This window comes from Oryctolagus cuniculus, chromosome 2 (genome assembly GCF_051225735.1).
Source record: "Oryctolagus cuniculus isolate XC-2025 breed Fujian yellow rabbit chromosome 2, ASM5122573v1, whole genome shotgun sequence".
Lineage (NCBI taxonomy): Eukaryota > Metazoa > Chordata > Mammalia > Lagomorpha > Leporidae > Oryctolagus > Oryctolagus cuniculus.
Genome location: NC_142868.1, coordinates 103545282 through 103560090, shown reverse-complemented (window position 1 = coordinate 103560090; position 14809 = coordinate 103545282). Strand labels below are relative to the sequence as shown.

General features: G+C 50.6%; 1 protein-coding gene across 3 annotated transcripts; it reads left to right on the top strand.

Moving 5' to 3' along the window:
* Positions 1–1859: 1859 nt before the first annotated feature.
* On the top strand, positions 1860–14349 carry ZBED1 (zinc finger BED-type containing 1). Of its 3 annotated transcripts, none has more exons than XM_008250571.5 (2): positions 1860–2800; positions 7921–14349. In XM_008250571.5, exon 2 carries the CDS (start codon positions 7978–7980, stop codon positions 10093–10095), a length of 2118 nt encoding a protein of 705 aa, XP_008248793.1. In that variant the 5' UTR covers positions 1860–2800; positions 7921–7977; the 3' UTR covers positions 10096–14349. The 3 variants fall into 3 exon arrangements, with proteins under 3 accessions (XP_008248793.1, XP_008248792.1, XP_008248794.1); XM_008250570.5 differs by having other exon boundaries at positions 1861–2800; positions 7918–14349; XM_008250572.5 differs by lacking the exon at positions 1860–2800 and adding an exon at positions 2833–3623 and having other exon boundaries at positions 7918–14349.
* The last annotated feature ends 460 nt before the right edge of the window (positions 14350–14809 follow it).

Sequence of the window (14809 nt, the reverse complement as noted above, 5' to 3'; positions counted from 1 at the left end):
GTGTCTATGCACTAACTACCCTTCCCCGCCAAATTTCTGGAGCAGGTCTGACACGGTGTCTAAAAGGCTATGGAATTGGAAGTAGCAGGATTTTGTCTAGATTAAGCTGGTGGGCTGTCTCGTGAACCCTTAAAACACATGAGAACTTTCTTTGGAGAAAGACAGAGAGGGCTCCCATTCAAGTCCCTGCTGCTCCACTTCCAATTCAACTCTGCTAATGGCCTGAGAAAGCAATAGAGGATGGTCCAAGTCCTTGTGTCCCTGCACCCAGGTGGGAGAGCAGGAAGAAGCTCCTGCTCCTGGCTTTGGATAGGTCCAGCTCTGGCCATTGTGACCATTTTGGTAGTGAACCAGTGGATGGAAGACCTCTCTCTGTTGCATTGGGTCTGCCTCTCTAACTATGCCTTTCAAATAAATAAATGAATCTAAAAAAAAAAAAAAAAGAAAAGAAGAGAAAAAATAAACAAACCTGCCTAAACCACTTGGTTCCTAGGCCCCCAACACTAGCTCCTCCAGAAACCAACATTTTTGCCTTTATTGTGCATTTGATGACAGCCACTGGGAAATCCCAGCTGTCTACGGGGGAGAGCTCTGTGGGCCAAATGTGTCCATGGGGCTCAGCTCCCATAGTGGGTCAGAGTCCCCCGTGGGGTAGAGTGTGCAGTATAGAGTCTTGGGTCCTCACGGGGAAGATCCTCACTGGATCTTGATAGGGTCTGGGAAGGGGCAGGTTCCAGAGGGTTCTGGTGGTGGTGGTGGGGCCGATATCTGTGGGTTAATCTACAGAGTCACAGTGGATAGGTGGGGGTGAAGAGGGGTCCCACAATGGAATGGGTTCCAAGTTTGAGTGGAGGTCTGAAGTTTCAATGGGGGGGCTACAATTTAGGGGAGGGGTTGTGGGGGAGTCAGACTTGGGGGGTCTAGAGTTTTCTCTTGGGAGGTGAGATGGCCTGCTTGGGGGGTATGGAGTCCAGGTATGGGGGTAGGTAAGGTCCAGGCACTGTCAGGACTGAATTCCAGATGGAGTGGCATGGGGTCTCTGGTCCCAGCAGAGGCTGAGTGAGGGCATCAGAGGGCTGGCTGTGGTGGTATATGGTAGGAACAGAGTTTGGGTGGGGCTTGCAATTCAGGGGACGGTCCTGGTGGGGACATGGGCGGGGGTCTGCTGGTAGAGCTTTGGTCAGCAATCCAGGGGGAGGGTACAGGTACTGGCAGGTGTGGGTGGGGGTTAGCAAGCTAGGTAACCAGTCCAGGCAGGGGTCCCTGTGAGGATGTGGGGGGCTGCCATCTACGTGGGGGTTTAGGCAGGGGTGATACTGATACTGATTTGCTTATTCATATTTCTGAAATTAATAAGCTGTGTGGGCTCTGAATATTGGCGCAAATAGACCAGATGACATGAAGTTTTTCAACCTTTTTATTCAGTGAGAGAAATGCATAGGAAAGTGAGGGCTCAATCTAAATGAGAAACGAAGTCTAGATCTTTACCTAGCAGAGAGTAGGTCAAGAGCCACGTGTAAGCATTTTTTTTTTTTTTTTTACAGCCAGAGTGGACAGTGAGAGAGAGAGAGACAGAAAGAAAGGTCTTCCTTTTCCGTTGGTTCACCCTCCAATGGCCGCCGCGGCCGGCGCGCTGCGGCCAGCGCACCGCGCTGAAGCGATGGCAGGAGCCAGGAGTCAGGTGCTTCTCCTGGTTTCCCATGGGGTGCAGGGCCCAAGCACTTGGGCCATCCTCCACTGCACTCCCTGGCCACAGCAGAGAGCTGGCCTAGAAGAAGGGCAACCGGGACAGAATCCGGCGCCCCGACCGGGACTAGAACCCGGTGTGTCGGCGCCGCAAGGCGGAGGATTAGCCTAGAGAGCCGCGGCGCTGGCCCGTGTAAGCATTTTGTTATGAGCAGCTACCATTGGCAGCTTATCATGGCAGAGATCACGGGCAGCCCAAAGGCCAGGTGCCCAAAGGCATAGGGCAACAAGGGTAACAATGGTCAATAATAGGGAAAAAAGTGCCTGACCCACCTTGTTTCAGGCCTTTTATCCACTCCAAAGGGGAGTGGTTTTGTAGCCTGATTGGCAGGCGGGCATACAGGTGGGGTCAGGTAGGGGCAGGAGATCACACAGGGGGCGTGGTAAAGGCGTGGTCTGTCAGCTCACAAATCTAATCCAGTCTGCCTACATCAGGGGGTCTGCAGCCCCAGCGGGGTCTCCGCGGGGACGTGTCTGTGGTTAAGCGGTCTGGGCCGGGGTCCACAGGCCCAGCAGAGGTCTGCAGTTCAAGTGGGGCCCTGTTGTGGGTCTACGGGCTCAGGGAATGGGCAAGAGGTTTCCAGCTGGAAGGGGAGCTCCTGGAGGGGATTTGGGGAAGGGGTCCCCGGGCTGGACTCAGCAATCTGGGAGGGGGTCCTGGTGCAGTCAACGAGGGCCTAGGCGGGGCTGTGGGGAGGATTTCGCGGGCCTGGCCGGAGTCAGCAATCCAGGCAGAGCTCCCGGAGGGGCTACGGGGAGGGGTCCGCGCTCCGAGGCGGCGGGGGTGGGGGCGAGGTGGGGTGTGTGTGGGAGAAGGCAGTCAGGGTTGGGGGTCCGGCGGGCAGGCGGGCGCGGGGGCGGCGCGTTGGGCCGCGCAGCAGTGCAGTGCCAAGCGCCGCGGGCGGGCGGTGCGGAAGTGGCGGCAGCTGCGGCGCTGGGGCCGCCATGTCGCCTTTGTCTGCGGCGCGGGCGGACCTGCGGGTCTGCGCGGCGGGGACTGCGGTGATCCTGGCGCAGCCGCTGCGTCGCTGTGGCGGGGGCTTCACCGAGCTAGGTGAGCCGGCGGGTGGCGCGGGCCGGGGGCCGGGTGGGGCCGTTATGGCGGCGGCGGCTTCGCGGGGCCTGGGGTTCGGGTTCCGCGCTCCCTGAGACCCCCGGGGTGGGGCTGGGCAGCACCGTGGAGGTGGTGAGAGGTGGGCGCGGGCACGGACCGGGGTGGCGCTCTAACGTCGGAGCAGACGCAGTGGCGGCGGCGGCGGCTGCGCTGGACCCGGGGCGCGCTCCGTGCTCCCTGAGACCCCTGGGGTGGGGTTGGGCGGCGCCTGGAGGTGGTGAGGGGTGGGTGCGGGGCTTTACCTTGGCGTGGGAGGCGCTGGAGCAGCCGGGATCAGAGGCCATGGGGTCCTTGTGGGGCGCACGCTCCTCCCCTACCCAAGCACTGCCCCTTCACCCGGAAGACCCCCTTGCCACCTGCCGTGGGCCGGGGTCTCCCTTTAAGATCCTCCGAGTCCACACAGGGCCATGGCCGAGGTTACCCGGGCACCTGCGCCCTGCGCTCCAGACCTCAGGCGCCTGTCCCCGTTGCCTGGGTTCAGCTTGTGGCCCTGCGCTCTGCATGGCTGTCCCATGCGACCCACCTCGCTCCCCAACCCAGGGTCAGTTAGCAGAGGCCATGCCAGGAAAGGGTGGGCAGAGTGCCTTGGAGGAGTTGTATATCTCGGGGTCGGGGGTGGGGGACCGGGGGGCTGGGGATGTCACTCTCGGGGAGGTCTTGGCCAGCAGAAAATCACTTCCGGTCAGAGGCCACTTTTGTGGTTGTGCCTTGGAAAAAACACCTTCCTTTGAGTTGCAAACACTGGCAAACTTGCAGATGACAAGTAAGTGTGAGGTGAAATGTGTCCTTTTTATATAATGTGTTTTCTGGTTAAGCCCGGAGTTCCTCATCACTCAGCAGTTGACCGGACCTAGAACTGAACCAGGAGAGAAAGGGGTGCACCGGCAGCTTGGTATGGGACGCTCCATGCCAGTTTGTGCTCAGAACCCCACCCTGTTCCCCCTCCCTATTTCTTCCTGACTGGAGGAAGGAACTGCCAGTCTGCGCCCAGAACTGCTTCCCCGCCCCTGCCTACCTCTGACCGGACAAGGGAACTGTCTGTGTCTGGAACCCAGCCCTCTTCCACGCCCCTGCCTGACACTGACTGGAGGCAGAACCTGCTAGTCATTGCCCATCAGCCCGCCTCATTTCCCACCCTTGCCTGTTCCAGTCTGGATGGGAGACCTGGCAATTTTATTCTTGGAATCTGAAAATTGCATGTGCTCTTTTAAGACATTAAAATCATCCAGGGGGCTCCAGACTGCTATGCCTCTGTTCTGTGTATTTAACAAATGTGTAAACTCTTTACTTAGTGTAGGGTTAATCTTATGAGTATAAAGTAAACTGAAAATAGATCTTTGTAAACATTTTTTGAATCAGAATAAATCTTAAATTCTATTTTCCTGTGCACTTTTTAAAGATTTATTTGTTGTTATTTGAAAGGCAGATGCAGGATGGGCAGGTGCTGGGCTGAGTACTCTGCCTTGGTGGTTTAGTGAGTGGTAAGCAGTGGCCCAAAGCAGAACATATGGGCAAATTCAGAGTTCAGACTTTTTTAAAAAAATAGAAACAGAACACCTTTCATGTAGTTCACAGATAAAATTCTTTTTTTTTTTTTTTAAGGATTTACTTTTTTTTTTTTTTTTTTTTTTTTTTTTTTTGTGAGGCAGAGTTTCAGAGGGACAGAGGCAGAGGCAAAGAGAGGTCTTCTGTCCTCTGGTTCACTCCCCAAATCACTGCAACGGCCAGAGCTGGGCTGAACTTAAACCAGGAGCCAGGAGCTTCTTCTGGGTCTCCCACATGGGAGCAGGGGCCCAAGGACCTGTGCCATCTTCTACTGCTTTCCCAGGCCATAGCAGGGAGGTGGATCAGAGTTGGAGGTGGGACTCAAACTCAGACCCTGTGATATGGCATATGGACACCACAAGCTGGGTCTTAATCCCCACAAGAAACACCTGCCCTATATATCATTTTTCAACAAAAAGTAACTTGCCCAGAATGACAAGATGTTATGGGGCAGAGTGGCCTTGTTTGGGGATTTTCTCTGTTTCTGTATTGACTGCTGGGTAGAAGGGAACTGGTTTTTCCACATTGTTTCTATACCGTTCTCTCTTGTGATCCATTTTTTTTTATTATTATTAAATCCCAGAAGGAAAATCTGAGAAATGTGGCAGCTCATTGTATAGGTGCAGAGTTGGACAAGGTAGCAAGTAATGGGAGTAGTGGCTATAATAATGGAATATAAATCAATCTTCCGGGTACCAAGATCTCTTTGAGCCAAATACCAACCATTGATTATTCAACCCCTGTTGACATAATTACTACTAATAAAATTAATGGAAGCTCATTCAATCACAGTGGTGGTGATAATGGAATATAAATCCAAATTCTAGGTACCAGGGTCTCTTTTAGCCAAATACCAACCATATCAATTCTCTGTTGAAATAATTGCTTCTAATAAAATTAATAGTAGTAGTAGTAGTAGACTATCCAGCTTTGTTCTAGATATCAGAACCTCTTTCCACCAAATGATGATGGTGGTGGGGATAGTTATGATCATGATGGTGAGAGAATTAGCCTCCATAGAACCTCTGTGGTCCCCGCGAAGGGATGAAGATGATCATAGATGATGATGACTGTGGTGGTGATGATGACAATGGTGATGCTGATGACAGTGATGGTGGTGATGATGACAGTGATGGTGATGCTAATGAGGGTAGTGATGATGACGGTGATGATGGTGATGGTGATGATGGCAGTGACAATGGTGGTAATATGACAGGAAGATCTCACAAAGGAGGGAACTGGAGAGTACGCAAGAGAACACTGGAATCTCATCACAGTAACTGCGGCCTTGTCCCACCTTTGGGAAGCTGCTGCAACCAGGAATGCTTAGGTAATCAGGCACGTGGTAGTGTTATCATCCTATAAAGTCTCCAGCAGGCACCGTTGCATGAAAGTGAGCATTACCTGGTGTAAGTGTTCGTGAGGAAGTCTCAGAATGGCCCCCATCCATCACTGGGGCAACGTGGACACTCCTGATACCCTTTATCCTTTTACATCCACTGTGTGAGTTTCCACTGGGGTGCCATAGCCCCATAGCCAAATACCACTCATAGAGTGACTTAAAACCACAGCTATGTGTATTCTTGCACAATTCTGGATGCCAGTGTTTGAACTCAAGGTGCTCGTAGGGCTGTGCTCCCTCCAGAGGCCTTAGCAAAGGATCCTTCTCTTATGGACTGAGTTTTTCTGTGCCCTTCATTGTGAAGGGAATGTGCCAGTATTTAGAGGTGGGGCCCATGAGAGGTGAATAATTGAGCTCTCCTTTCCATGTGAGGACAGTCAGGAGATGACCCTCTATGAGCCCAATACAGTGTTCTCACTGGAAACCCAATCTGTGAACAACTGGGTCTGGGGCTTCTGGCTTCCGGCTTCCAGCTTCCCGCTTCCAGAACTGTGAGAAATGTGCATTGGGTAAGCCATCTAGAGCAAGCTGACTGAGACACCTTCATGGCCTCCTCCAGACTCTTCGGGTTTAGCTGCACCCCTGCAGTATCTTCCTTCATTTCAGTTGGCTTCTCCTCTGTGTCTCCTCTTAAGGACACCTGCCATTGCATCATCTGGGACAGCTTCATCCTGAGATCTGTCCCTGAATTAATCTGCAAAACCCTATTGCCCACTAAGGTCCCGTTTACAGCTTGGGAGATGGGTGTGTGTTTTGATGTCTCTGTTCCATTCATTGTAGTTGTGTCAAGTTTACTGTGTAAGCTCCGGGGAGAGGATATCTCTTTCCTGCCTCTTCCAGCTGCTGGTGGCTCCAGGCGTCCACATCTTTCTACTCGTCTTTCTCTATCTTGTGGTTTCTCTGTGGCTTCATCTCCTCATCTGTTTGCTATGAGGACACTTCTCAATTGATTTAGGGGCCACTCTAAGACAGGATGGTCTCATCTCAACACCTTTCTTATGTTTACGTAGACCTTGTTTGCAGATAAGGCTTAGCTCCAAGATACCTGCTGGTGAATCGCTCTTCAATTGTTCTTCAACCCACAGTCATCATTAGTGAGATATGTTTTGCTTGATTATGAACATACCCTAAATTCTCAGAAAATGCATGGGAGGTCAAGTTTGTTATTTAATGTTCCAACAGCTTGTAGATGTAACCAGCAGTTTTAAGAAAACCCAGCCTCCTTTTTGGGCTCCTTAGTCATGGACACAGTCCAAAATGGTAGCTTGGAGCTTCTGGACATTTGTCAACAACAACAGGAACCCCAGGGTCACCGGCTTCTGGGTCATCAACATTACCACAGCAAGATGCTGATGATGTCACACGATGATGTCACACGCTGATGGGCACAGCAGATGTGATGTTTCTGCCCTCAGATGGGGCTGCACTTGCAGAAATCGCGTGTGTGGAGAAATCCGTGGTCACAGATCACAGATTATGTGAAATCTAGAGTGTGCGATGTTTGAAACAGATTTTCTTCCAATGTACAGTTTGTAGGAAGTGTTCCTGCCTCTTACCCCAATTAAAATAATCTCCATAGTGAACGCAAAGTCCTGCTTTTGCTTCTCAGGTGTGCTTAATTCCAGCTGCAGTGCCATTGGATGTGGGTTTTTGCTCTTAATCAGCTCTAAGGCAAGTGGGCAGTGACAGTGCAGGGTCTGCCTAGGTGTGTTTGGGCTCCCTAGATACAAGCAGCCTCCTCTAAAATGACCTATGCAGCTCTCCCGTGTGCCCAGTTCCTGGTGGGCCCCCAAAAACAGTCAGTAGCAGTCAGCCGCTCTGAGGAATGAGCTGAAAGGGATGGCCCTTCTGAACTGCCATGTGTAAAAGCAAAAATGTTTCCTGCAGCTGGAACATGTGCATAGGATTCAGCTGGAAGAAAGAGCAGGCTTGTGTGTTACATTGCCCTCGGCTTGGCGGAAGCCGCAGGCCAGGAAACCTGACCCAGTGAGCCGCAGCCCCCTGTAAGTCCAAACGGAGCTGCTCCTTCCTGTGTGGGCCATGTTGCTCAGGGTGCCTGTGCGAACCCGGGTCCCTTTGCTCATGCTGTGTTTGTCTCACTGCTTCATAGCAGGTCCGCACGGATGAATGGACGTCCACCTGGCAAGGCAAGGCTCCCAGCGGACAAGCCATGGAGAGTAAGAGTCTGGAAGGTCCCCAGGCAGACCTGAAGCTGGTGGCCCACCCCCGTGCCAAGAGCAAGGTGTGGAAGTACTTTGGCTTCGACACAGACGCGGACGGATGCATCTTGCAGTGGAAGAGGATCTACTGCCGCATCTGCATGGCGCAGATCGCCTACTCTGGAAACACCTCCAACCTGTCCTACCACCTGGAGAAGAACCACCCCGAGGAGTTCTGCGAGTTCGTCAAGAGCAACACTGAGCAGATGCGTGAGGCCTTCGCCACTGCCTTCTCCAGACTCAAACCGGAAGCATCCTCCCTGCAGTCTGTGCCGGACACACTGGCCACCACCACGGCCCCTGCCAAGGCCGGCCACAGCTACGAGAGCAAGAAGCAGCAGGAGCTCACAGCTGCCATCCTGGGGCTCATCTGCGAGGGGCTGTACCCAGCGTCCATCGTCGATGAGCCCACTTTCCGGGTGCTGCTGAGAACAGCCGACCCCAAGTACGAGCTCCCTAGCCGGAAATTCTTCACCAGCAAGGCCATTCCGCAGAAATACGGGGAGGTGCGGGAAGCCGTGCTCAAGGAGCTGGCTGATGCCTCGTGGTGCGGCATCTCCACGGACACGTGGCGGAGCCACAGCCAGAACCGAGCCTACGTGACGTTGGCGGCCCATTTCCTGGGCGTGGGCTCCCCCAGTGGCCTGTCCATGGGCTCCCGGTGCCTGAAGACCTTCGAGGTGCCGGAAGATAACATGGCAGAGACCATCACCCGTGTGCTGTACGAGGCCTTCATTGAGTGGGGCCTCAGCACCAAGGTCTTTGGGGCCACCACCGATGCTGGGAGGGACATGGCAAAGGCCTGCTCCTTGCTGGACATCCCGGTGCAGATGCCGTGCCTCGGCCATGCCTTCGACGTGGCCATCCAGCAGGCCTTCCAGTTGCCCAAGCTGGCCGGGCTGCTCTCCCGGTGCCGTAGACTGGTGGAGTACTTCCAGCACTCGCCTGTGGCCATGTGCATCCTGTATGAGAAGCAGAGGCAGCAGGGCGTAGCCACACCACCATGCATGCTCGTGAGTGACCGCGTGTGCTGGTGGGGCAGCACGCTGGCCATGCTGCGGCGGCTCCAGGAGCAGCAGTTGGTTGTAGCGGCTGTGCTGGTGGAGGACAGCAACAACCACCACCTTATGCTGGAGTCTGCTGAGTGGACCACTGTGGCGGGACTCGTGGACCTCCTGCAGCCCTTCCAGCAAGTGGCTGAGACACTGGCCACCTCCAGGTACCCCGCCATCAGCATGGTGAAGCCACTTCTGCACATGCTTTTGAACAGCACGCTCAGTGCCAAGGACACGGACCCCAAGGAGATCAGCATGGCTAAGGAGGTCATTGCCAAGGAGCTCTCCAGGACATACCAGGACAGCCCTGAGGTGGACCTGTTCCTGAACGTGGCTACCTTCCTGGACCCACGGTACAAGAGGCTGCCCTTCCTGTCTGCTTTCAAGAGGCAGCAGGTGGAGAACCGTGTGGTGGATGAGCTGAAGGGTCTTCTCGACAAGGCCCAGGATGCCCACTTGGGGCCGACAGCGTCTGAGGACAAGGTCTACCCTGTACCTGAAGAGCCGCCGGCCAAGAAGCTCCCGCTGGCATCCACACCCCCATCCAGTACCGCCATCCACGACCTGTTGGCTGAGATCTTCTGCCCTGTGGACTGTGGGGAGGACCAGGAAGAGTGGCACGCCCAGGCTATGGAGGAGCTGAGCAATTTCAAGTCACAGAAGCTGCTCGGCCTCCACGAAGACCCCCTCAAGTGGTGGTCGGATCGCCTAGCACTCTTCCCTGGCCTGCCCAAGGTGCTGCAGAAGTATTGGTGCGTGGCGGCCACGCGTGTCTTTCCTGAGCGCCTCTTTGGATCATCGGCCAACATGGTCAGTGCCAAGAGGAACCGCCTGGCCCCCGCGCATGTTGATGAGCAGATCTTTCTCTATGAGAATGCCCGGAGCTCTGGGGCTGAGGGTGAACCCCAAGATGAAGATGAGGGCGAGTGGGGCTTGGACCAGGAGCAGGTGTTCCAGCTGGGGGATGGCACCAATGGCACCTTCTTTGGCATCAGAGACACCAGCTTCTTATAGGGACAATGGTTTCCAATAGCTTGAGAACTGCGATGAATTCATCTTGAAAAGTCTTGTAGAAGTTGGCAGTAAGGCCATGAGGTTCTGGATTTGTCTGTCTGGGGAGGGTCTTTATGATTGATTCTGTGTCTTGACTAATGGGTCAGTTTAAGATTTTCTGTGTCTTCATGATTCAGTTTTGGTAGTTGTGTGGCCCACGGTGGGGATGTTTCCACTCTAAATATTGACTCGGCTGGCTCCATGTTGATCTCAGAGACAATGCACGGCATGTGAACTGAGACAGGTGAGAAGAAGGAAGAAGGGCATGGCCCTGAGCATCTTGGAGCCCACCAAATGAATTTTCCTCTGTGGGTTTCTCCTTATCCTTGAGACTCAGGAGATTAGCTCTGCACCCAGTTCCTGTCTGGCAGTTGCAAATCCCAAACCAGAGCACGCAGAATGTTTTTCCTCCCTGCAATTCATGTTCTTCCTGGGAGGGCTTTTGTTGCAGCCCTGGGCATCGTGGATGAAGGGGAGGAATGCCCGGAGCTCAGGTTGGGACACAAGGAACCTCCCCCAAGCATTGGTTATCATACATGAGCTTGCTGCACGTACACATCTTCCTTGAAAGCAGGAGGCTGCTTCCTGTGTAAACTTGGACAAGATTGCCATGTGCATCTCTTATAAATCCCCAAGTTTTATGGTTGGTGGTGAGAAGTGTTAATGAGCATAAAATGCACACATTTGGGTAAAAAAATGTTGTTGTGTGTGGGATATCTCTGGTCATACTGCCTGCAAATGGTCATCTCTAGTGTTGGCCAAATATTTGCTTTGTAGACACAGTCCTTCCAAGCTGTGGCATTCTGAGCCTGTGATTCCTGTGTCTCTTGATGTCTGATATGTGCAGTTGCTTTCGGGGTGATTGAGAATAAGGCTTTTCATTTTGTGACCTGCACTTGCCCAGCTCTTCACCATTCTGAAAAGTGAGGGTGACCAAGGCATATCTCTTGAATTCTGTTTTTCCACCTCAGTGACTTAGGAGGTGGTATAGTGTTATTTTTTTTAATTGTTATATTGTTTTGGGGGCAGAGGGTCATCATAGGTTTTCTTTGATAATTTTGGAGGAAGTCAAAAGACATTTTTCCAACAGGGGAATTATTTTAGAACTTGCCAGAAAGCCTGCTTTCCCTAAGAGGGACTTTGTGACTCCTGTTTTTAAAAAATTTTTGTAACCTTTTATTTGAGGTGTACAAACTTCATGAATTTCATGTAAACAAATTTAATGATTCTTCCCACGCCACCCTCCCTCCCTCCCACCCACACTCTCACCCTTCTTCCTCCTCCCTCTCCTAGTCCCATTCTTATTTTTTACTAAGAACTATTTTCAATTAACTTTATACATATACAATTAACCCTACACTAAGAGTTCAACAAATAGTATGAAAAACAACCAACAAAAAACCCCTTTTATTACACAGGAAAATGTGTGTTTCTGCAGACACCTGCCTCTCCATGCCTCATTTCTCATTTTTTAAGCCTTTTCTGTGTTTTTTTTTTTTTTTTTTTCATTGTTGCTTTACTCACTGACTCTTGGTGTGGGCATTTCACGGTTGAGGTGGCTGTGTCTCATATCTCAAAGCCTGGGTTCAGTCCCAGCTCCACCCCCCAAATCCAGCTTCCTGCTAAGGCGGATCCTGGGAGGCAGCAGGTGATGGTGCAAGTGTTCGGGTCCCTGCCACTCACCTGAGAGACCTGGATAGAGTCCCAGTCCCTGGTTTCCGCCTGCCTAGTCTCAGCTGAGAAGACGGCCCTACAGCTGCTTTTTTTTTTTTAACTTTTATTTAATGAATATAAATTTCCAAAGTACGACTTATGGATTACAATGGCTTCCCCCTCATACCGTCCCTCCCACCTGCAACCCTCCCCTTTCCCACTCCCTCTCCCCTTCCATTCACATCAAGATTCATTTTCGATTCTCTTAATATACAGAAGATCAGCTTAGTATACATTAAGTAAGGATTTCAACAATTTGCTCCCACACAGAAACATAAAGTGAAAAATAATAGATGATTTTTTTAAATGATGATGAAATCAGATCAGACCTATTGTCATGTTTAATCCCAGTGAGAGTCAAGTTGGGAATTGATAAATTTTTTTTTAACAGAAGATCAGTTTAGTATGCATTAAGTAAAGATTTCAACAGTTTGCACCCCCATAGAAACACAAAGTGAAAAATACTGTTTGAGTACTCGTTATAGCATTAAATCTCAATGTACAGCACATTAAGGACAGAGATCCTACATGAGGAGTAAGTGCACCGTGACTCCTGTTGTTGACTTTACCAATTGACACTCCTGTCTATGGCATCAGTAATCTCCCTATGCTCCAGTCATGAGTTTCCAAGGCTATGGAAGCCCTCTGAGTTCTCCGACTCTTGTTTAAACAAGGTCATAGTCAAAGTGGAGGTTCTCTCCTCTCTTCAGAGAAAGGTACCTCCTTCTTTGAAGACCTGTTCTTTCCACTGGGATCTCACTCACAGGGATCTTTTTGCCAGAGTGTCTTGGCTTTCCATGCCCTACAGCTGCTTTTCTCTAGAACGTTCTCGGTGGCTTCTTCCATTCCCCAGAAGCTTGCTTTTCTTGCCTGTTGTGGCTACAACACAATGTGGTGAACTTTGTCAGTGACTCCAAGTTCAGATTCCCTTTCCTGTATCCTACAGTGACCAAGCCAGGGCTCCCACAGGGTCCTTGGGGTTTCCAAGAAGCCCAAGGCAGTCACGTCCCCTAACCTGCAATGGTTGGCTTAGCCCCTGTCAATCTCACAAAGAAATCCTCATCAGACTTGGCATCATGGTCCCGGAGTTTTGGATATCCTTAATTTCCAGAGATACTCCCTTAAAATTTTAAGGAGCTTAAAAAGGATGGCATTGTGGCATAGTGGGCTAAGCCTCCACCTGCAGTGCCAACATCCAATATGACCATCAGGTCATGTCTCGGCCCCTCCTCTTCTAATCCAGCTCCCTGATAATATGCCTGAGAAAGCAGCAGAAGATGCCTAAATGCTTGGGCCTTTGCACCCATGTGGGAGACCCAGAGGGAGCTTCTGGCCCCTGGCTTCAGATAGGCCCATCTCCAGCTGTTGTGACCATTTTCAGGAGTGAACCAGTAGACGGATGACCTCTATGTCTCTCCCTCTTTTTTTCTGTAACTCTACCTCTCAAATAAACAATCTTAAAAACAAGGACTTAAAAAGACAAATCAGTAAAATATGCCCGATGCCATCTGCTGCAGTCATCTAGGGAATGAATGGAACAACATTGTTCAAAGCAGTGAATGATTTCTGTATTAACTTCTCTGTTTCCTGGTAAATTTTATTAGGAAAAAAAATTGGAAATGAGTTTTGTATTCCTGGAGATTGTCTTTCATGAGACAAAAACGTCAGCCCAGTTTTGTCTGTTTTTCTCAAAGAGGGATTTTTTTTTTTTTTTTTGACAGGCAGAGTGGACAGAGAGAGAGAGACAGAGAGAAAGGTCTTCCTTTGCCGTTGGTTCACCCTCCAATGGCTGCCACGGCTGGCGTGCTGCAGCCGGCGCATCACGCTGATCCGAAGGCAGGAGCCAGGTGCTTCCTCCTGGTCTCCCATGGGGTGCAGGGCCCAAGGACTTGGGCCATCCTCAAAGAGGCATTATTCTCACAATGGCCTAGCATCCATTAGGAAATGACACTGTCCAAGTTTCTGCTCTTCTGAGCTCCATTTTCTTAGCTCTGGGGAGATGTTTTGGTGCTGAGCATTGGGGAGAGGCCACAAAATTGCTAATTTAGAACAAGATTTAAATTTAGCTGTGTCTAAGTCACCTTGTTCTCTCAACTCCTATGAGCTGGGTCAGTGGGCACTCATGCAGGTGTCCCGAAGAGAAATGTCTGCCTCAAGCGTTTTTAGGGTCCCTGTTCATGTCCCTGTGATTTCTTACCTCTGTGTGATCATTTTCATGGGCTGAATTCTGAATTTCCAGAAGAGTAGGAAGATGCACACCAAACTCATATGTCAGTGAAGGCATGCTTGCAAAAGCCAAGAGTGCAGACATGGTTTATTTCTGTTGCCAGAGATGTTGAATTTGATATATCATTTTAAGAAAATAGATGAGTATTTGAAACATATGAAACTATAATATACGAGTATTTTTTCTTTAGTTAGAAAAGAACTCATGGTTAAGAAGAAATAACTTTATGAATGATTCTATGAATACCTGCTTCAATAAATGTAATACACATTTTTGCCATTGCCTATTCATGCTGCTTTCACAAAATAGCACCAGTTGGGCAGGTTATCAACAGCAGACATTTATTTTGTTGCTCAGAGCTCAGCAGGCTGGACATCCAAGCCACCATCTCCTGACATTGTCCTCTTGGGTGAGAGGATTGGGCAAAAAATGTTGAGACCATGGCAAATATCATCTTTTAGGAGCTATATCCACATTTCAGCTTTTTGGTTTAGTCAAATTTACAAGAATGAGAGATCAAGGAGTATTTGCTTTCTTAGGGTTGAAGCCCACAGCTCTGAAACTGAGGGGATTTGTATGGGTTGTGAAAATCCCAGCCCACTGCAGAACAGGATCTGGGAAATTAACAAGATGAGGAACTACCTTTTTTTCTTTTTCTTTTGGTTGTTGTTTCTTTTAATGTGTGCTATTTTTGTTTAAATTGCCCAAAAATTGTTTACAGTTAGCTCCAGGCAT